The following is a 22942-nucleotide window of genomic DNA, read 5'->3' as shown; positions in this document are numbered from 1 at the left end:
CCCACCCTACGTCATGGCCTCCCCCCTGTCGCCCTACCCCCTTCCTCCACCCCCCCTCAACGATCGCGAGACTCCCCCTCCCCATCCAGAGCCCGGGCCGGCCCCGCACGACCAACTGTTGCCTGAGTGTGGGGCGTGGACAAGAGGTGGAGGCGGGAACCCAGAAGCCTGCGGCCCCCTTAAAAAAAATCTCCTTTCCCACACGCCCCCAACAGTCAGCCTGGGCTCCCCTCGCAGATGTGTGCAGAAGGAATCCTTTTTCCCTTTAATCTGCTCTTTGTACCTTGGGCCTTGGGGCGCTCTCCCCTTCTTGCACAAAGAACTTTTCCTCTGATTCTAAGTGTATGGTAGATGGTTTTTCTCACCATTTGCAAAGCCCAGAACCCTCTGGGAACTGCCCTTCCTCAGGTCCCTCAGAGGCGATTGGTAGTGCTTTTCTCACCTTCGTAAATTCTGTAGAAGGAGAAGCACCCCTTGAACCTCGATCGCAGCTGCAAACATTCACTTAGAAAGCAAAGCGTGACTCCTGGGTTTTATGTATACTTGCTCGATTTTCAACTCTGAAATCTCGCAGATGGCCAATGGGCATCTTTTGCCTTCACCAATGCATTTTAAAACTCCTGCGGGAAAAGTCAAGGTCCCCAAAGAACCTGGGGCAATTCACAGTAGGTACCTAATATTAGTAGTTGGATTGAATTACTTTGATTTTTTGGTGCGTGTGTGCTATTGGTAGCCCCTTTACTCTTTAGTAGTAATTCCACACCAGTAATATGCATGATCCTAGACATAAAAGCATTTGGTAAAGTGTGTAACAGTATGCAATGTAATTACTAAAAAGTATCGTTTCTATTTTTCCTCACCATTTATTTTGATCAATAACTGAAATCAGTTATTAGGAACAAAATATAGCAAAACATAAAGAAAATAGTGTACCAAACAACAATCACAAAACCTATAATTCCCTAAACAAAGCAAATACTCATGCAAAAACGTTTTGATATTTTAGCTATTATTGGTCACTTACACCTTAGTGTGAATGAGTGTGAGATCCTGTCCAGGGTCTGGTCTTGAACAGAGAAAAAGAGGCAAAGAGCAAGACACTGGTGATTAAAGGAGGCCTTGAGAGGAAAGGAGAGGCTGGTGGTGCTAGTTCTGCTCTGATTTTACTTTCATTGAACCCTAGTGCCCTTGTTTCTCATCCTAAAGTACACAAATGTACTATCCAGTGGGTACAGAGACTCATAAGTATAAAAATGGTTCACATTTCTGGAGCATCAACTTTAGTTGAAAAGTGAGGTAGGATTAAGTTATTTAGCTGATTATTTGAAACGCGATGTTTTTCTAGTAAAATGTGCAGATGTATTAAGGAATGAATTACAGCTTGAAGTGTCTCCAGGTAAAAGCTTGAGACCCCCAGTTAGACATTCTACTCCTTCCCCACTACCTGTTTAATCTCCTCAGTCATTAAAGGTTGGGTGGGAAAGTTCAAGAAGTACTTTAAAGAGAAGGATGCTGTAATGCATGCATCTACCTGACTTGAGAAGGATCCTTCCAGACAAGGGCAGTGAAAGATTTCTTTTCCACCAAACTGCAGCTATGGGAGGATAAAATTCCCCTTTCATTGCCTGGGACTTCGAAGGAGAAAGGCTTAAGAAATATTTGTTGTGTGTGGATGTGTTCCTGCTTGCAAGGATGCTTTGTTTCATTGTATTTCTCATTGCCAATGTACAATATTTCACTTACACGGTGGCTAAATGCACTTCTGTGAGACAATCCGGGATGTGTAAAATAAGGATAATGTTTATTTCATAAAAATACTGGGAGAATTAGCAATACCATATGTCAGGAACCTAGCACAGTGCCTGATACAATACTGGGTGCTCAAGAAATGGTAGATGTATACTAGATATTACCATTACCTTTACAGCATCCCTTTATAGCACCTTTTCTGTGGGAACATGTGCTCCAAGTTCCAAAAAAATAATTTAGAAATTAACGTGGGGGCAGAACATATTTGTGCATTGGCAATTTTCCATGTATGTATAATGCGATCCTTCCTTTTCAAGATGATATGGCTGACACTGCTACCAAATAAGTTTGGCTGGAAAGGTCAATGCTTGGTCCATAGACCTTGCGTCAATTTATGTAAATATTGCCCTTTGGCTTGTGGCGACAGCTGCTATTTACAGAGCATGTGCTATCCTTATTTGCAAATCTGCCTAAAATTCATGATCTGTAGACTTTGTTCAATAAGAGTCACCTCGTTCCTGAGCCTACTCAAAACCTTACTCTATCTGCTACTAATTTCCCCCATTAATGTCTTCACTTGAAATGATCTTTAACTGTTGTACTCCATTGAGGTTGGAGAACCTTTGATAGAGAACCCTGAGGCCATATTTGGTAACTTGAAAAGGAATCCTAATCTACTGGACAATACATCTATATTGGCAGATTATGACATTGTGGAAGTCATCCAAGAATCATTTTTGCAAGCCAGCCTTATTTAGTAACTACCGGAACACAGGTCCAGTGATGGTATTAAATACTTTTATGAAGTTTGTGAAGGCAAAATCAAAGGCTTGGTGTTCTTTCTCTTATCCTGTATCTGAAATTTATCACTGCAAGTACACTATGACTTCAAACCACATTGTGATCCCATTAATCAGTGTTCCTCAGAAGCTAGTACAAAGAATTATGATTTCTGGTCACAGTATTCTAACTCTTCTGTTCATATCAGTCAGCTCTCTCAATGTTCTTAAAAACATTTATGATAATGGCATTTTTAAAAATGTGGTATGTCCTTGACGCTCTGTATATTAAGGTAAAGATAATGGTAATATCTAGTATTACATCTACCATTTCTTGAGCACAACATTCCATTCCATTGAGTATTGTTATCAGGCACTGTGCTAGGTTCCTGACATATGGTATTGCTAATTCTCCTAGTAGTTTTATGAAATAAACATTATCCTTATTTTACACATCAAAAAACAGAGACTTAGGTTAAATAACTCACCTAAGGTCACAGCTAGTGAGTGACAGAAGCCAGATTCAAGTCCCAGACTGTCTGGCTCCAACCTCATCTTTCCACTTCATTAACTTCTCTCTTCTTCACAAGGCTTCCTCCTTGACAGTAGAAATCATGTTGAAAAAATTCTGCTGTCTGTCTCCATGGTGTTTCTTCTGGGTTTCGGAGGAGACACTGTCATTCTTAAGGCTCTGGTAGTGTGCATGGCCAGGTGATTTCTTTAGCTCTACATAGAAGATGTTGTGAGGTGGGAGTTATAGAATAATTTGGGATTCTTGCATGTACCCAAAGTAATTTCTCAGAATGGTAATGGTGCTTAGGACAGTTAGAGCACACTGAGGGAGAAAACCTAACAGAAACAACTTAGACTACCAAGAAGAAGAATTTGGCAGAATATTTTACAGTATAATCATAAGTTAAATACTATGCAGTCATTATAAACAATTATGTAAATATCTCTCGACATGGATATATGCTGCTAATATATTGTTGAGTGAAAAAAGGCAAGCGACAAAATAGAATGATCCTGTTTTTGCAAAAAAAAAACCTATTTACATAAGTAGATTTTCATCAAGGAAAAATCTGGAAAGTTCTACTCCAAATGTTTACAGTAGCTAAAGGAGGCCGGTGGATATGGGTGCCCTTTTCCTTATTTTTGCTTTTCTATTAGGTCTAATGTTCCCTGATGAAGGTGTTTATACTTATATAATAAATAAATAACATTTTAAAAGATGAATTGAAAATATTGCTCAAAACCAAACAAGTTAAAATAATCTGTAACACAAGGAGTAGGAGCTAGTAGACAGGGTGAATCAAAAAAAAGGAAAAAGAGTAATTTTACACTAAAGAGACAATGCAGTTATTTAATGTGAAAAGTAACAAAAAATAGAAATTTCTGTGCTGTTTACGATAATGTTACATGATTAAGGAAGTTTTTTTAATGCTATCATTTCAAGTTGTATGTAAAAGGATTTTTCTACTTTTAAACATTAGCACACAAATCCTAGCTCAGAAAGAAGATACCTATTTTTTAAGTATTTCCCACCCTGAAATTGTACACACCCCTGCATGCCCTAAAACATGAAACATATGCTAAGCAGTTTGCATTGGGTTTGTGAGAAGCAAATGGTGAGTAGTATAAAGGCAGAATACCACAAGTATCACCAGCTTGGGATCTACAGTCAGAAAGACTTGGAGTTCAAATTTATCAAATAACTTAACCCAAGCCTCAGATCTGCATCTGCAAAATGGATGCAATAATACCTAACTCAAAGTGGCTTTATGAAGATTTAATGTAAAAGTATATGTAAAACATTTAGCATTGTCATTGCATATAATATACACTCAATGGATGGTAGTTAACAAAAAGAAAAAAGCAAGGTGATACTTTGAGCTTCAGACTGGGCCAAGGAAAAAGCCAGGATATGAAAAAGTCTGTCCAGAAGTCAGTCCTAAAGTGGAAATAAGGCAGAATTGTTGTTTGGCAAGGTCATTTTCTCTGTTCATTCTCACTAATTAGGGTCAGCAAATTGGTGCAATTACACTTACTCAAAGGTAAGTTCGAAGAAAGGTGGTAAATGAGGGAGAAGAGGGTCAGGACACTTTCCCACTTACATTTTAACCTCCTTGAGGGCCGGGCCCATATCTGATTCATCTTTGTTAAAAAGCTACATGAAATGAGGTGGATGGAAAGGGGTCCAGAGACTGGCTCCCCAGCCACACTGTGTCCTCCACCCTCCACAGGTACCCTTGAGATTCTATGTTGCCCTCTGTAGTTTCTCCCATTTTTCTTCCTTTAATTTTGTCCTAAGGGTCCATTTTGGCTGAATTTCACGTGCATAATAATATATTTATATAACGCTTTTCAAAACTCTTTTACAGCTTACCAGCTATGGGTAGAGCAAGTTATCACGGACTCTGATGACTTGCAAAGACAATGGATTAGATTCTTGTCCTAGGTCCAGACCAGTGGTCTCAAACTTCAAGACATTGACATCACCTGGAAGGCTTGTTCAAACATGGATGGCTGACCCCACATCCAGAGTTTCTGAAGCAATAGGTTTGGGGTGTGGCTAGGAATTTTCCCTTCCAACAAGTTCCCAGGTGATGTTGATGTTGCTGGTACAGAGACCACACTTTAGAACCAGTGATCTAGAACAGAGATCAGCAAACTTTTTCTGTAAAGGGTCAAATAGTAAATATTTCAGGCTTTGTGGAACATAGGTCTTTGTCACAATGACTAAACTCTGTTGCTGTAGCATGAAAGCAGCCAAAGACAATAGGTAAACACATGAGTATGCCCAGGTATCAATAAAACTTTATTTATGGACACTGAATTTGAATTTCATAGAATGAAATAGTATCCTCTTTGGATTTTTTTCAACCATTTAAAAACCATAAGAGGGGGCATCAGACTGTTTGCTGACCCCTGCCTGAAAGAGGCTCATTACCTAAGGAAGGCAAAACAAACACATGTGGAAAAAAAGAGGCACATCAAAGCAATAAACATATGAGAAGGCTTTTGACTTTGAAAGTAATCAGGGAAATGCAAATTAAAACCACAATGAGATACTGCTATACATCCACTAGAATGGCTAAAATTTTTCAAGATTAACAATACCAAGAGCTGGTGAGGATGAGAAGCAATAGGAACTCTCAGACAGGGCAGGTGAGAGTATGAATTGTACAGCCACTTTGGAAACCAGTTTGGCGTTATTTACTAGAGCTGAACACCTATGTGACCCTGTTGTTGTAGAGAAACAGTGACATGCCACCCAGATGCTCCTTCAAGGAAGGACATTCTGTGCAGGAATGAAGAATGCTATCAACAGCCTCCAGCGGCCAGCTCCTTGGGGGTCTGCCTAAGCTGCAGAGGGTTCTTTAGCCAAGATCACATACACTCTTCCTAAGGTGAGTGAGCAAGGTAGCAACATAAATTAGTGAGACCTGATCCAGAACACACAGTTCTGGGCACTACTTCTTCCACAGCCCCGTGACACATGTGCTTAGGCTTCATCAGACTTGGAGTTCACCTGCTCCCTCTGCCCAGTCCTACTTCTCTGCCTTTCTAACTTGAATGCTGGTCCCTAATAAGCATCTTGCAATCAACACTCCACCTCAGCTTTTGCTTCTGAGGAGCCCATCCTGCAATACCTTTCACCCTGTAGTTCCAATAGGATAATATACCCCAGAGAAAATCATTTGTATGTGTACCCAAAGCCATGTACAAGAATGTTCATAGCAGCTTCTGTGTATAATGGCCAAATAATGGAAACCACCAGCAGGAGAATGAGTGAATTGTGATATATACATACAATGCGATACTTTGTATCAATGAAAATGGCAGCTATGTACAACTACATGCAAAAACAGGCAAAAGTTTTTATGGCTACATTCGTAAGTGGTAAAACTGTAAAGAAAAACAAATAGGTGATTATCACAGAAGTGAAGATAGTGCGTATATCCAGGGATGATCTTCAAAAATTTCAGTGACCAGTATGACACAAATCATGACCAATCCAAACAGACAGAGACTTTTATACCTCATCAGAGCATGTTGGCTCAATGCCAGCCCTGGTTCAATTCTGGAGGAGAAAGAAGGGGTAGTCAGAGGTGCCTGGTTTTGGGGTGTCTCCCAAAATGCTAACACCATTTGATTTCTTGTCCCTGGATGGAGGTTACATGAGCATTCATTTTATAATCATTTGTTAGACTGTATACATGTATTTTATGCACATTAAGAGAAAGAAAAAATACACTGCAGGAAAATACAAATAATTGTTTCATAAATGTTTAAAAAGTGTAAGTATAAAGGGCTGAGGAACTGGCTGGGGAGTGAAGATATGAAAGGTCAGAGCTCATCATATGCTGATTCATTCTATAACAATATCAAAAAGAGACCTTGAGAAGTTCCAAGAAGTTCTGTAAGATGTACACAGAGACACTGTTTAGAAGAGGCAGCATTCATTCCCAGCTGAGGAGGAACAGGAGAAAAGCTTCAAAGAGGAAGGATCTTTGTAGGTGAGCATTGAAAAGTAGAGAGGATTCCAGGAGGTATAGTTGCAGAGGAGATTGGGGAAAAGACAGCATTAACGAGCTGGAAGTAAGAATAAGTAGCATGTGATCCAGAAGTTAAATAGTTAAATTGATTAGAGCAGCATTTCACAGTTTGCTTTGAGGCTTAGAACCCTTAGGAAAATTCTGAGTCATACATTATTTTCTGCAAGAGACAGTTATACGTTCTGCGGATTCCTATCAGATGGCTACTGTGTTAAGTGCGAGGTATATACAGCCACAGCAAGACCAACAAGGCTCAGGAGCTTGCACTACCTATATCTGTACTTAATTCTAGAGGCACCATTCTTCCTGAGAGCAGGAAGCAATCTAGATTCATCCACAGAAACTCAGTCAATTCAATGTGGATTTTATGTGTGATATTGTTTAAATTAATCAGATTTAGGATTCAATGCCCACCCCTTCGTGACCCTAGTGTTGATTTTGAACTCCAGAGTTTATGCATGACCAAAACAGCAGTGGTGGTGGAGAGGCATCCACTCCTTGGGGTCTTGATATATTTTCCTCTGGCCTTCCCTGAGATGTACAGTCACCCCATCATCCATCCCTGCTGCTATCCATGAAGCAGTCAACTCTTGTCATGCAGCTTGACACAGGCCCTACTGCCACCCAATGCTGCTTCCCCTTGTCCTGACCACAAGACCCCAGCTTCTAAGTTCTCTTTTCCTTCTTGCCTCCTTCTCAGTTCTGAGGCTCTTATCTACAAGACTGGAGGGATGGGGGTGAATAACATAACACATCTTCCCCAGCAAGTTATTTTTCCTAAATCTTTTTGTTTTACGCCCTCAACTGAGACATAAAACAATAACTGAAAAGCCAAACTTATGTTCTGCCCTTCCTTCGTGACACCTTTGTGAGAGGCAAGACCAGCCTCATGTGCCACTGCCTGAATCAAGAAGGGTCACAGGGTTGAGAATAGAAGGGACCTCAGCTAATCTTCAGAGATCATCCCACTGGATCCAATGACAATGTAGATTAAATGTCACAAACAGAAAAAAACTGAGTTGAATTAAGCTATAACTCTATTTTCTCTTTTAGGGTTTTTGAAGTACTAGAGAATCTTTATGTGTTATGTAAGAATTTTGATCAGATAAGTGCAGCTTATGGGTCTGATTAGTATCAGCTTGAGAATTTGTAGAATTTTTATCTCTTTTATGGTATTTCAACATCAGCATCTCTTTGATTCTCTGTAGCTATATAATAACCAGCTTATGCCCATTAAAAAAATTTAACACTCTATAAAGGTCAAGAGCAAGTTAGCAATATTCAGCCGAATGGCCAATGAGCACACCCATCTGCTTGCCGCTAAATGCTGCATGGTCTCAATTCCTAAGGGAAATGCTGGGTAGAGCATACGGTTTGTGAAGAATTGTCGTGGGAAGTAACTCTGAAAAGATATGTTCAGGACAGAATCCTTGGAGTGTTCAGTGCCAGGCTGACTCTGTAGTTTTTCAATGCAGCATCTTCAATTTCTGAGGGGAGAAGGGAAGTAGGCCTGGGCAATGCCAGACCTGGCTAGGGATTCTCGAAGCAGGAAGGAGAGCCTGGCCCAGGAGAATGAAATAGGGGTGGATGGCAAAGGGAATTAAGAAACTAGCCAGGGAGGAATCAAGTAGCAAAGGGCAGGTGAGACTTAGAGCGGGAAAGGAGGGCCTGGTGTGCCAAAGGAGGCCAGCTTCTCCTGCCCCTAACCCTAACCTGCCTGCCTTGCCTGTGGCCACCTAATGAGCCTTTCTCACCCCAAATTCTCTAAGGAGTAAAGAGTACAAATGGAAATATGTATATAAAAATGAGCTCTTTATGTTGCTCTGTGTGGAAAGAAGTATCTGTGTTGGGTATGTGTATAAAAAAAAACGAGGCTTTTCAACTAGTGTTGATTTAAAAATCAATGAATCATTTATGCCTCTGCTCAGCCTGCCTTCCAGCCTCTCTGGCTGCTGACTCACTTATGTGAAATCTTCCTCCCCAGCCTCATCTATGTTAAGCAGGCCTGTTTTTGCCTTTTCAGGCCCTAAGCTCTCTCATTTGTGAAGGCATCAGCTATCATCATATTAAACATATTAAAATGCATCAACTTCTGCATTAAATATTAATACTTTTGCCATAAATTTTTGAAAGGGGCTTTTGTTATTTTGCTCTTGAAATTATTTATCTGTGCATAGCTAATTTGATTGATAATGACTGTGATTTCTCCATAATCGTTATGCTTACTTGGAAATTCTTGGAAAGTGAGAAGCTCCAACCTGAAAATTGTTTTCAAAGACAATGGATTTTTTAATAAATACAAAATTTAATAATTAATGAACTTGATATATGTCAAATTTTGTAGCCATTTAATTAGATTATTGTTCTTTAGTTTTCTGTTTTCTTTTAGTATTTTATAGTCTCTTTTCAAGATCTCACTTTTTTAATTTTGTCTCTGAAAATCCCGTAAGGTCTAAGCACTTAGTTATAGTGGTCTGATGGATAAATGACAGCACTAAGCATCCATTGAATCATGCGTGTGTGTGTGTGTGTGTGTGTGTGTGTGTGTGTGGCAGTGCTGGTGGTAGTGAGGTAGTGAAGGTGGTGAGACTTATGTTTTCTTGAAGTTAGAGTTTCACGTATTTGAATTTTGTTCACTGACCATTTAACCTTTTGCACTGGATATCTCTTGTATGTAAATACAAGTGTAGGGCATAAGACCTTTATTTAGCTAGGCAAAATGATAATGATAGGTGAGGATGATCAGAACTCTCTAGTAAGGACTTTCTTATAGAACCGACAAAATGCAAGTTACTGGATATCATAGGTGAAGGAGAAGCAGGGCTCAATGATAAATCTGAAGTTGCAAACTTGGGTGACTACAGTGGTATCATTAACAATAGCTAAGTCAGGAGACAGTGGTGGATGAAATAATATTTTAGCTAACTTACAAAAATTAAACACATACAGAAGCACATAAGTAAGCATAGTCCCCCAAAGTGATCCTAAAAAAGGAGCTACAACAATTTGCGGCTGGATCAGGCCTAGGGAAATGATTATATTAGTCATCTTGCCTTCTTCCTCTCTGCTGGCCCTAGGCTGATGGGATACATGTCTTTACCCAACTTTGACTCCAGTGTCAACTATTTCAACGCATCCTAAACACCACTTACACTCCCTCATCCTGTGACCTTCTGCTTTACTTGCTATACAAATTCCCAAGCTTAATGCCCCTTTCTGATATATTTTCTCTACTCCTGCTTTGAGCATTGCCAGAGAATGTTACAGACTCATGCTGACTTGGACCACTATAGAAATTCATGTCATCTGCTTCCAGGTAGGTAGTCTCTGTTGCTCTAAAACCCTTTATTAGCTTTGCTGGATTCACTACCACTCTCCAGCAGTGCCTGTTCCCTTCTTATTCAAGTTCCCAAGCCTTCTGCTCTAGACTTCAATTTCATCAGATTAAATGTGAAAATTCAGGGAAAGCAGTTATCATAGTGCCTGCCTGGCACATAGAACAGTCTAAATAAACACTGTTGTTACTGAATGAACTCCATGTGTTTGGTTAAAAAGCTTGGGCTTTGGAGTTTGACAAACATAAGCCTGAATCCTAATTCTGCCCTTTACTAGCTAATGGGCAAGTTGCTAAACTTCTCTGAATCTCAGTTTTCTCATCTTTAAAATGGAAAAAATAAATTTAAAAATGTTTGCCAAACCATGGTTGTGAAATGGTATCTCATTTTAATTTTCAGTTTTCCTGAATAGTAACAAAGTGAAGCATCCTTTCATGTTTTTAGTGGCCATTTGGGTTTCTTTGGATATGAATTGCTGGTTCATATATTATGTCACTTTTTCTACTGGGTTTCTTTCTCTTTCTTACTGATTTATAGGAGTTCTCATATCTTCTGGATATTAATTCATTAATCAATTTAATCGGTATTTTTTAGTATCTACTTTGTTCCAGGAATGATTTTAGGTTCTGGGAATGCAGCTATGAACAAAACAGACAAAGCCCCTGATCTCATGGAACTTCCATCTAGTGGGGGAAGTGAAACAATAAATGAAACTGGTATGTAAAATAGAAAAATGGATAGCAATAAATCCTACAAAGAAAAATAAACATAGAAGATGGATAGGGAGCATGTGTTTATTTAATTGGATAAGGCGATTGTTGAGTTGCAGTTTTAAATAAAGTTGTTTAGGAAGGCCCCACTGAAAAAGTGACATTTAACAAAGACCTGAAGGAGGTGAGAATGCAAGCAGAGTGAACAGCAAGTGCCAAGGCCCTGAGGCACGGGTGTGCCCGGCAAGTCCTAGGAATAGCAATGAGCAGTGTGACTAAGCAGAGTGGGCTGGAGAGAGTGGTAGGAGAGGAAGTCAGAAAGGTGATGGCAGTGAGAAGCATAGAACCTCATAGATTAGCCTTTGTCAGTTAGACACTTTGAAAGTATATTCTCCCAGTCTGTGGGTTGTCTTTTAACTTGTTTATGTTGTCTTGAAGTACATACATCTTGATATTTAATGTAGTTAAATGTGTCATCAATTCCCTTATTGTTTGTGCTGTCTAGCATCTTAAGTAGTCATTCTCATTCCCTATTCTAAGGTCACAAAGATATTCTCCTATTTTCTTCTGAAAGTTATGATGTTTTGCTTTTCATGTTTAGATGTTGAATCCACCTGGAACTAATTTTTTCCTCCATGGTGTGAGGTTAAGGATCTAATTTTATAATTTTCCACATGGATGATAAAGAGTCCCAGTACCATTTAGAGGATAATCCATTCTTTCCCCACTGATTTCAAATGTCACATACCTTGCATATCAACTTTCCATATATGTATGGGTCTGTTTGGGGGCTCTGTATTCTGTTTCATTGGTTTAGCTCCAACCCACACTGTCTTAATTACTCTAGGTTTAAAATCGGTCTTGATATCTAGTCCACTGCAAACTCTTGAGCAAATGGTAACATTATTCTGGGAAGAATGTTCTGAGAGTTAAGAGAGTAAAATGGCCAAAAGAAGTATCACTAGGGTTAACAATAAAATGATGGCAGTGCGATGGAGAGAAAACAAGGAATCTAAAAGTAATTCCAGAGAAAATATTAACAAGGTTTGTTGGCTGATTGATACAGAAAATTAAGAGAGAGGAATAAAACATATGGCTTTGAAGTTTGGAGCCTGGGTGCCTGTGTGAAATGATGCTGAGTTAGTTTTGTGGGCTAGTGTTGTGTTAACAATAGGGTATATATATTAGGCAACGCCTCTGGGCCAGGAATATATATTTGGTCTTTGCTTAGAGGTCACCTGGAGCAGGCGTAAAGGATGAGCAAAGGTCTGAGCTTTGGGGATTTTTCCGAATTCGCGGGTGGAAGCAAGAAGGATAAGGGGAGAACATCTGAAATTGAGGATAATCGGCAAGGTGCTTTTTAACTGTACTAAGGATTTTCTGACTGGATGATGTGGAGCCTATTGGCCCAACACATTAGAGTTCTCCCGTAGGTTTAAGTAGGTATGAGTGTGTTTTGTTTCTGTGGCAATCTTCAAAGTCCCCTGAACAATTCTGGTGTCACAGGCAGCAGCATATAAATGTATTCCTTGCTGGACGTAGTCTAGACGCTCCTCGTCCGTCTGGTGTCTCGCTGCAGTTCCCCAGGTTGGCCGGAGGGGGCGGACTCTGCGGCGGCCTGGAAAACTGGCTGGGGCGAGAGGCGCCGCTCTCTCTCGGGTCAGGCTCCCGGCTCTCGGCGCCCGGCTCCCAGCTTCTGGCGCCCAGCTCCAGGCTCCAGGCTTCCAGGTCTCGGTTCTTGGTTCCAAGGTCCCGGCTCCCGGCTCCCGGCTCCCGGAGCGGAACTGTAACTCAAACGACGCGGAGCCGAGGAGGTGGGAGTGAGGACGCTGGAGGCAGTGTCGTCGGATCCTCTTGTAGTCCGCTGCCCATTTGAGACCGGAGGTCGCACTGATGGAGCCGCCGCTCCCCGGCGGAGCCCAGCCCCTCGCTGTATCCGCCTGAGAGAAGGGGGAGGGGAGGCCGCGCGGGGCGGGGCCTGGGGGTCGTGGGGGACTGCGGCACGCAGCCGAAGGGTGGGGAAACGACAAGCCCACAGGCCAAGCCAAGCTGGGTAGGGGGCCCAGCGCGAGAGGCGATGTCTGGGGCACGGGGGAGGGCGGGCAGAGGGGCGGGAGCTTCCCTACGCCCCGCATCGAGCCACCCCTCCCTGGCTGCGCTTCTAGAGGAGACCCTTGACTAGCGCCTGCATGCTGTCGAGGGTATGGAGATGAAGGGTCCTCTCCGGGAACCTTGCACCCTGACCCTAGCCCAAAGGAATGGGCAGTATGAGTAAGTAACCAGCTGATTCTCACAGATGAGGGGAGCCTGCCATTATCTCCCAACCCAAACCGCGACGAGCAACCCACCCTCCTCCCATTGAGGCCGCGTGGGCAACAGGTTCAGGCCCAAATGTGAAGTGCGAGTGCTCCAACCACGGGGTTTTGTTCCCAGTTTCCAAGCCGCTTGATTGTTCCCGGCAGTGTTGCTCAGTGGAAAGAATCAATGGTCGAGGAAGCAGGAAGCCTGGGTTCTTAGTTCCTGCCCCTGCAACTGACATGTGTTTGCAACAAGTCAGTAAGGCTTTCTGGGCCTTGGTGTCCTCATCAGTTAAATAAAAACATTAACTGCCTTCCCTTGAAGGCTTTAGAGTTGTAACTGGGAGAATAATAAATGTGAAAGTGACTTACAAAAGGTAAAAGTGCTGTAAAAACGCTTGGTTATTAACCTTACAGAAGTGCCTTTTCTTAACCCCATCAACTGCTTCCTCCAGTCTCCCCACCCCTTTATTCCACTTACTTGAAGGCATATTCATTAATTCAGTAATGGTTTAGTGTAGACCAGCCAGTAACTACCTCACTTACTGACTTGACTGTTAGAAAAAAGTAATGAAATGTTTAGAAATATAAATGCCATTTGGCGTTTTACCACTGTGTTACCTCCCACTTTGCCTTGTGCATCAGACTTCAGTAAATACTGTTGACTGATCAAAAGATTATTTTAATAAGCTATCACTATAGCTGCTGATCTCCCTCTCAGGCCACTAATGCCTCATATTAAAGTATCCTTGGTGATCATTACATATCATAGGCCCCTATCTCTGTGTGCCCAAGCCACCTTCTTTGGTTGTTCACTGGTTTCTTGACGTCAGAGTTTAAAAATTGTTGTTCACTTAAATCCTGCCGTCTCCCAACATTGGATTCTGCCTAAAACAATTTTTCTGAGTCCCCGCTTTCAGGTTGTCCAGACTCGGTCTGTATCTACGCTAACTTACACGTAATAAATTCCCATTGGCCTAGCTTGCTCTTTTCTGAGACTCTTGGTGCTACTCTAACTGGACATCAACTGATTCTGTGAAGTAACTCTTCCCTAGTCCTGCTTGGTCAGTCTGTTGATACGGTAAATTCATGCTGTTTTCCCCAGGTTTCATCAAACCGTGGAAGCCCAGTTTAATAAAAGCAAATTTAACAGAAAAGTGGAACATCACTCCCACTTTCAAAGTCTAAAATGGAGTGGAGAGATGTGACCCTTGGGCCTATTGGTAAATTTTTTGCACCTGGGTTTCTTTTTCTGTGAAAACAAAATTATGAGGATTAAATAAAATAGCTACATAGTGAGATCTGGTCCCTTGGTTCGGTAAGTTTGGAACTTTACTCATCTAATAAGGGAATAAGCAGCTGGCCTTAAGATAAATGCCTCATTCTATCTGGCCTCTTGTACTAGAAGAACTATTAAGCTTGCTGTGGTACTTCTCTCCTCCCCACAGAGAAATTAAATTCTTCTGTTCCATTTCTTTCTAAATTGTGGGGGAATAGCAACAACTAACCCTTAATGGCTTGATATATGCCAGGTAATCATCTAAACACTTTTCATGAATTAGTTCATTTAACCCTAATGTGAGGGTTACTGTGAAATTGTCGTACTATCATCCCCCTTTTCTAGATAAGGATAATTGAGGCATAGAGAAATAAATGATTCATTCACAGGGAGTAGCGTAGCTGAAATTTGAACCCATGTAACACATTTCAGAATTACATAGTCTGAGAAGTTTCTTTTGAAATTGTTTACTGGAGACACTGTACTAATACTGTACACCAACTATAATCCTCTAAGTCTTCTCTTGGGTACCTTCTCTGACTTTGGTGTCCTTAACTTTTTTACTTTTGGCTTTTTTATCCTAGAACTTGAAGCCCATTTAATCTTTAGTTCTGTAGTTCCTGCTGTTGTGGGATAATTTAGTGAAGAGACTAAAGTTACAATTAAAAATAGGTTTTTTGGAAACGGAATCAAATATTAACATTCATTTTTTTTTTCAAGGAAAATGGACTATTAAGCAACCTGTTGTTTCATCTTTTACAGTCCTTAAACAAAACCAAGTATTTCTTAGGTATAATGCTGAGTCCGTTTTCACAGTTTATCATTATTTTCTGTTTGACAGCTGTCAAATTCTGATTTCCATTGTTTTGCCATATACTATACTATTGTTATTCATCTGTTCTGAAAGGCATGATTATATTTAGGTAGAATTTTTATGCTTATTCTTAGCACTGGTCTCTTGCTACAATTTATTTAGTGACCAACACAATACATATTAAATATTTGTGGAATTGACTTAAATTTCTAGTGTATCTTTGTTTTGTGAAGAATTTGTGTGTGTGTGTGTGTGTGTGTGGCGGGGGCTGCATGTTTTTGTTTTAGCTGAGGTGTAATTGACATAACTAAAGTAGTTTCAGGTGTACAGCATAATGATTTAATATTTGTATATACTGCGAAAGGATCACCACTGTAAATCCAGGTAACATCTATCACCACACGTAGTTATAAATTTTCTTTCTTAAAGTAAGAACTTTTAAGATCTACTCTCTCAGCAATTTTCAAATACACAATACAGTATTAACTAGCTATAGTCACCACATTGTATATTACATCCCCTTGACTTACTTATTTTATAATTGGAAATTTGTGCCTTTTGGCCCTCTTTACCCATTTCACCTCTTCCCTTCCCTTCCCCAACCCCCACCCCTGACAACCACCAATCTGTTCTCTGGATCTATGAGCTTGTGTTTTGTTTTTTGTTCTTAGATTCCACATATATGTGAGATCATATGGTATTTGCCTTTCTTTGTCTAACTGACTTCACTTAGCAAAATGCCCTCAAGGTCCATCCATATTGTCTGTTTAGTAATGGTTTTTAGCAATACAGTCCAGTTCAAGCTTTATTGCTAACATTCAACACTGTTTTCTAGTCTGTACAGCTTTGAGATTATATTTGTTTGTGTTCATGTTCCTCAAAGTAAGCTCTTCCTTGTTGACTCCTGCTTTGTCAGTTTTTTATCTAATATTTGGTCTTCTTCTGGGTTTAATAGGACTTGCTGCTTGACTCATGAATTTTATACGTTGAAAGGGACTTTCCCCATATCCCTCTACTCACCTTAAAATATAAACCCCTGCAAATTAAGGGTGAGCAGGATCAGAGCAGAAAGACAGTATTAATACTTTTATTTCCCTTATTTCTATCTAAGCAATTCCTTCCCCCAGGTTATCTCCTTTAAAGTTAACACATTTGAAAAAAAAACTCTAAAAGCTAAACTGACAACCTCCCCAAAAGACAACAAAGTGGAAATCAAACTCTTCAAAGTAGTGATTTTTTTTAGTGTTTGAAATTGAACAATTCTATTTAGAAATTCATCTCAGTTTATAGCTTAATGAAACTAGTTCATCTAATCATGTATTCAACCAATATTTTTTGAACATCTGTTAGGTAGGATCTTTGCTTTCAAGGAGCTCAAACCAGTGAGGGAAATAAATATAACCATGATGGAGTGTGTAAGTCCTCTGTTAGAGGGGCAAGCAAAGGGCATGAGGCCACTAGCTTTGCTTAGGGTATTGGGAAAAACTTCAGAGAGGTGATATTTGAGCTGGGTTCCAGGGAGTAAAAAAGAGTATTCCTGGAGAAAAGAACCACCTGAAGAGTGCTTGATTTGGGGGAAGCTGGGAGATGTTCAGAGTCGTTGTTTGCCAGTAGGTTATACTAATTCTGGGCCATTAAGGATAAGTAGTAAATGAAAATATTTCAGGAGTGCATAGGAATGTAGAAGTCTTCCATTTCATACTGGGGGGCCAAATGCAGTTTTTTTTACCTGGAAATACCAACATGAAGTTGGACACCAGAGTAAAAACACAAGGGATCTAAAGGCAATCTGGTTGTGATATCTGCTACCCTGTTGGTCACTAGGGTTATTTTGATTGATCCAGCTGGCTGGGCACACCCTCTTACTGCTCCATGAACCTGCATACTAGTTTGAAGAGATAGAGCCATTCTTTGGTAAAAGCCATGGGTGTGTATTTGGAAAGCTACTTTATGAAATTTCTAATTCATCTATTCAACAAACTTGGCTGGCTTTTGTATGCCAGGCACCATAGTAGGTGCTAGAAATACTGTGGCAAAAGGACGACCATAGTCTTTGCCCTTGTGGAGTTCACACCTAGCCATTAGTTCTTCATTCTGCTATGTATACCTGAAGGTGTATGCCCTGTAATTCATGCTCTTAAGATTGTAAGCTGTTTTTAGGACATAGACTGTTATATGTACTTTATGGCATATAACAGTGTGGGTATTCTGATACTGATCGCCACTGATATCCTTTTAGACTAGAGCAGTATCTGGCTGTCATGATACTCAGATCCAGGAGATACAGCCAGTCTAATAAATAGACTAGATTTGTCTAAAAACACAGCAATGTATTTTGTTGTTAAATGTTTGGGTTTTTCACTAGTTATTCATTGATGCATTCTAATGTTTCGTAGGTTAATAATCCAGTTGCATGGGAAGGAACAGCATGTTCAAGATATCATTCCTATAAATAACCACTTCAGATGTGTTCAAGGTACTGGCTTTAATTGCTTAGCTAGTTTTAAAATGTTTTTCCTTGGTCATTACTGCATTGTGTTATACTATACATATTTAAATTTGTCACTGTATGTAAAATCAAATGTGTTACTCTTTGCATAAAAAGATAACATTACTAATCTATCATTAAGAAGATGAATGCTTTGTCTAAGAGTGTTGAAGGGTTATACTGAAATATATGTGTATACATAGTCTCACCTGCTTCCCTGGCTGGGGGTTACAGATGTGTGTCATCTGTGACATATGTAGGTAGTCTTTCATTTTGATGGACCTATATGTGGATTCAGATGACGTTCTTGGGTTTAACTGACAAATTGCTCATTGTAAAGTATCAAGGTCACTTGGATTCACATACTCAGCACTTTCTCCCCACATTATTTGAAATTAAGACATTTGGCAACACACCTTGCCAGATTGTAATACCTTACACTAAATTGTACTGATTCTCAAACCTTGACATCGGTGACACATAAGAAAATCATCTCCGGAGAGGAAATATTTGGCTTCCTGCCCTCAAATTTAGGGACAGAGAACAGAAAATCTGTTGTTTCATCTGCTACAGTAAGACTAAAAAATTGAGAAGTTTGTGTAGGAGGTGTCACTTCTGTCATCTCACTTTGCTCTGGAAAGGAAATTGATTACTAGAGAACAAATGCTTTATATTTCCAGTGGGTCCATTGGCTTCATGCATTCTGTATCAGCTTCAGCTTCTTGGAAAACCTGAACCCTTGCAGGGATTCTTTCTTAACTACAATGAACGTTTTTTATTTTTGTTATTTTGGTATCATTAATCTACAATTACAGGAGGAACATTATGTTTACTAGACTCCCCCCTTCACCAAGTCCCCCGCACACACCCCATTAGTCACTGTCCATCAGCATAGTGAGGTGCTGTAAAATCACTACTTGTCTTCTCTGTATTGCACAGCCCTCCCTGTGCCCCACACACACATTATACATGCTAATCGTAAGGCCCAATATCTTCTTCCCCCCACGTCTCCCTCCCTTCCCACCCATCCTCCCCAGTCCGTTTCCCTTTGGTAACAGTTAGTCGTTTCTTGGGTTCTGTGATTCTGCTGTTGTTTTGTTCCTTCAGTTTTTCCTTTGTTCTTATACTCCACAGATGAGTGAAATCATTTGGTACTTGTCTTTCTCCACCTGGCTTATTTCACTGAGCATAATACCCTCTAGCTCCATCCATGTTGTTGCAAATGGTAGGATTTGTTTTCTTCTTATGGCTGAATAATATTCCATTGTGTATATGTACCACATCGTCTTTCTCCATTCATCTACTGATGGACACTTAGGTTGCTTCCATTTCTTGGCTATTGTAAATAGTGCTGCGATAAACATAGGGGTGCATCTGTCTTTTTCAAATTGGGTTGCTGCATTCTTAGGGTAAATTCCTAGAAGTGGGATTCCTCGGTCAAATGGTATTGCTTTTTTTTTTAAATTTTATTTTGGTATCATTAATCTACAATTACATGAAGGACATTATGTTCACTAGGCTCCCCACCTCACCAAGTCCCCCCCACATACCCGTTCACAGTCACTGTCCATCAACATAGTAAGATGCTGTAAAATCACTACTTGTCTTTTCTGTGTTGCACAGCCCTCCCCATGCCCCCCCACACTATACATGTTAATCATAATGCCCCCTTTCTTTTTTCCTGCCCTTATCCCTCCCTTCCCACCCGTCCTCCCCAGTCCCTTTCCCTTTGGTAACTGTTAGTCCTTTCTTGGGTTCTGTGCTTCTGCTGCTGTTTTGTTCCTTCAGTTTTCTTTTGTTCTTATACTCCACATATGAGTGAAATCATTTGGTACTTGTCTTTCTCCGCCTGGCTTATTTCACTGAGCATAATACCCTCTAGCTACATCCATGTTGTTGCAAATGGTAGGATGCTTTTTTCCTATAGCTGAGTAATATTCCATTGTGTATATGTACCACATCTTCTTTATCCATTCATCTACTGATGGACATTTAGGTTGCTTCCATATCTTGGCTATTGTAAATAGTGCAGCAATAAACATAGGGGTGCATCTGTCTTTTTCAAACTGGAGTGCTGCATTCTTAGGGTAAATTCCAAGAAGTGGAATTCCTGGGTCAAATGGTATTTCTATTTTGAGCATTTTGAGGAACCTCCATACTGCTTTCCACAATGTTTGAACTAATTTACATTTCCACCAGCAGTGTAGGAGGGTTCCCCTTTCTCCACAACCTCGCCAACATTTGTTGTTGTTTGTCTTTTGGATGGTAGCCATCCTTACTGGTGTGAGGTGATATCTCATTGTGGTTTTAATTGCATTTCTCTGATAACTAGCGATGTGGAGCATCTTTTCATGTGTCTGTTGGCCATCTGAATTTCTTCTTTGGAGAACTGTCTGTTCAGTTCCTCTGCCCATTTTTTAATTGGATTATTTGTTTTTTGCTTGTTGAGGTGGGTGAGCTCTTTATATATTTTCGATGTCAAGCCTTTATTGGATCTGTCATTTACAAATATATTCTCCCATACTGTAGGGTACCTTTTTGTTCTATTGATGGTGTCTTTTGCTGTACAGAAGTTTTTCAGCTGAATATAGTCCCACTTGTTCACTTTTGCTTTTGTTTTCCTTGCCTGGGGAGATATGTTCAAGAAGAGGTCACTCATGTTTATGTCTAAGAGATTTTTGCCTGTTTTTTCTAAGAGTTTTATGGTTTCATGACTTACGTTCAGGTCTTTGATCCATTTCGAATTTACTTTTGTGTATGGGGTTAGACAGTGATCCAGTTTCATTCTCTTACATGTAGCTGTCCAGTTTTGCCAGCACCATCTGTTGAAGAGACTGTCATTTCTCCATTGTATGTCCATGGCTCCTTTATCATATATTAATTGACCATATATGTTTGGGTTAATATCTGGGGTCTCTATTCTGTTCCACTGGTCTGTGGCTCTGTTCTTGTGCCAGTACCAAACTGTCTTGATTACTGTGGCTTTGTAGTAGAGCTTGAAGTTGGGGAGCAAGATCCCCCCCCACTTTATTCTTCCTTCTCAGGATTGCTTTGGCTATTCGGGGTCTTTGGTGTTTCCTTATGAACTTTTGGACTATTTGTTCCAGTTCATTGAAGAATGTTGTTGGTAATTTGATAGGAATTGCATCAAATCTGTATATTGCTTTGGGCAGGATGGCCATTTTGATGATATTAATTCTTCCTAGCCAAGAGCATGGGATGAGTTTCCATTTGTTAGTGTCCTCTTTAATTTCTCTTAAGAGTGTCTTATAGTTTTCAGGGTATAGGTCTTTCACTTCCTTGGTAAGGCTTATTCCTAAGTATTTTATTCTTTTTGATGCAATTGTGAATGGAATTGTTTTACTTATTTCTCTTTCTATTAGTTCATTGTTAGTGTATAGGAAAGCCACAGATTTCTGTGTGTTAATTTTGTATCCTGCAACTTTGCTGTATTCCAGTATCAGTTCTATTAGTTTTGGAGTGGAGTCTTTAGGGTTTTTTATGTACAATATCATGTCATCTGCAAATAGTGACAGTTTAACTTCTTCTTTACCAGTCTGGATTCCTTGTATTTCTTTGTTTTGTCTAATTGCTGTGGCTAGGACCTCCAGTACTATGTTGAATAGCAGTGGGGAGAGTGAGCATCCCTGTCTTGTTCCCGATCTCAGAGGAAATGCTTTCAGCTTCTTGCTGTTCAGTATGATGTTGGCTTTGGGTTTATCATATATGGCCTTTATTATGTTGAGTTACTTGCCCTCTATGCCCGTTTTGTTGAGACTTTTTATCATGAATAGATGTTGTATTTTGTCGAATGCTTTTTCAGCATCTATGGAGATGATCATGTGGTTTTTGTCCTTCTTTTTGTTTATGTGGTGGATGATGTTGATGGATTTTCAGATGTTGTACCATCCTTGGGTCCCTGGGATGAATCCCACTTGGTCATGATATATGATCCTTTTGATGTGTTTTTGAATTCGGTTTGCTAATATTTTGTTGAGTATTTTTGCATCTACGTTCATCAGGGATATTGGTCTGTAATTTTCTTTTTTGGTGGGGTCTTTGCCTGCTTTTGGTATTAGGGTGATGTTGGCTTCATAGAATGAGTTTGGGAGTATTCCCTCCTCTTCTGTTTTTTGGAAAACTTTAAGGAGAATGGGTATTATGTCTTCTCTGTATGTCTGATAAAATTCCGTGGTAAATCCATCTGACCCGGGGGTTTTGTTCCTGGATAGTTTTTTGATTACTGCTTCAATTTTGTGGCTGGTTATTGGTTTGTTTAGGTTTTCTGTTTCTTCCTGGGTCAGCCTTAGAAGGTTGTATTTTTCTAGGAAGTTGTCCATTTCTTCTAGGTTTTTCAGCTTGTTAGCATAGGTTTTCATAGTATTCTCTCATAATTCTTTGTGTTTCTGTGGGGTCCGTCGTGACTTTTCCTTTCTCATTTCTGATTCTGTTGATGTGTGTTGATTCTCTTTTTCTCTTAATAAGTTTGGCTAGAGGCTTATCTATTTTGTTTATGTTCTCAAAGAACCAGCTCTTGGTTTCATTGATTTTTTTCTATTGTTTTATTCTTCTCAATTTTATTTATTTCTTCTCTGATCTTTATTATATCCCTCCTTCTGCTGACTTTAGGCCTCATTTGTTCTTCTTTTTCCAATTAGGATAATTGTGTCTTTAGAGTATTCATGTGGGATTGTTCTTTCTTCTTTAAATATGCCTGGATTGCTATTTACTTTCCTCTTATAACTGCTTTCGCTGTGTCCCGCAGAAGTTAGGGCTTTGTGTTGTTGTTGTCATTTGTTTCCATATATTGCTTGATCTCAATTTTGATTTGGTCGTTGATCCATTGATTACTTAGGAGCATGTTGTTAAGCCTCCATGTGTTTGTGAGCCTCTTTGCTTTCTTTGTACAATTTATTTCTAGTTTTATACCTT

At 40.0% G+C, this 22942-nt stretch overlaps 1 protein-coding gene across 2 annotated transcripts in view; it reads left to right on the top strand.

The window, feature by feature from the left end:
* The first annotated feature begins 12767 nt into the window (after window positions 1-12767).
* OCRL (OCRL inositol polyphosphate-5-phosphatase) overlaps window positions 12768-22942 on the top strand; it is a 67712-nt gene continuing 57537 nt past the window's right edge. Inside the window, exons 1-3 of one of the 2 annotated variants that reach the window (XM_057495241.1) lie at window positions 12768-13064; window positions 13333-13403; window positions 17919-17998. In XM_057495241.1, coding sequence (XP_057351224.1) covers window positions 13026-13064; window positions 13333-13403; window positions 17919-17998 — 190 coding nt within the window. In that variant the 5' untranslated portion in view covers window positions 12768-13025. The remainder of the gene's footprint in view (window positions 13065-13332; window positions 13404-17918; window positions 17999-22942) is intronic. The other variant, XM_057495240.1, reaches the window with a different exon arrangement.

The sequence above is a fragment of the Manis pentadactyla genome, chromosome X (assembly GCF_030020395.1).
Source record: "Manis pentadactyla isolate mManPen7 chromosome X, mManPen7.hap1, whole genome shotgun sequence".
NCBI lineage: Eukaryota > Metazoa > Chordata > Mammalia > Pholidota > Manidae > Manis > Manis pentadactyla.
Note: the sequence above shows the minus strand (reverse complement) of the source record. Positions and strands in the feature narration are given on the sequence as shown.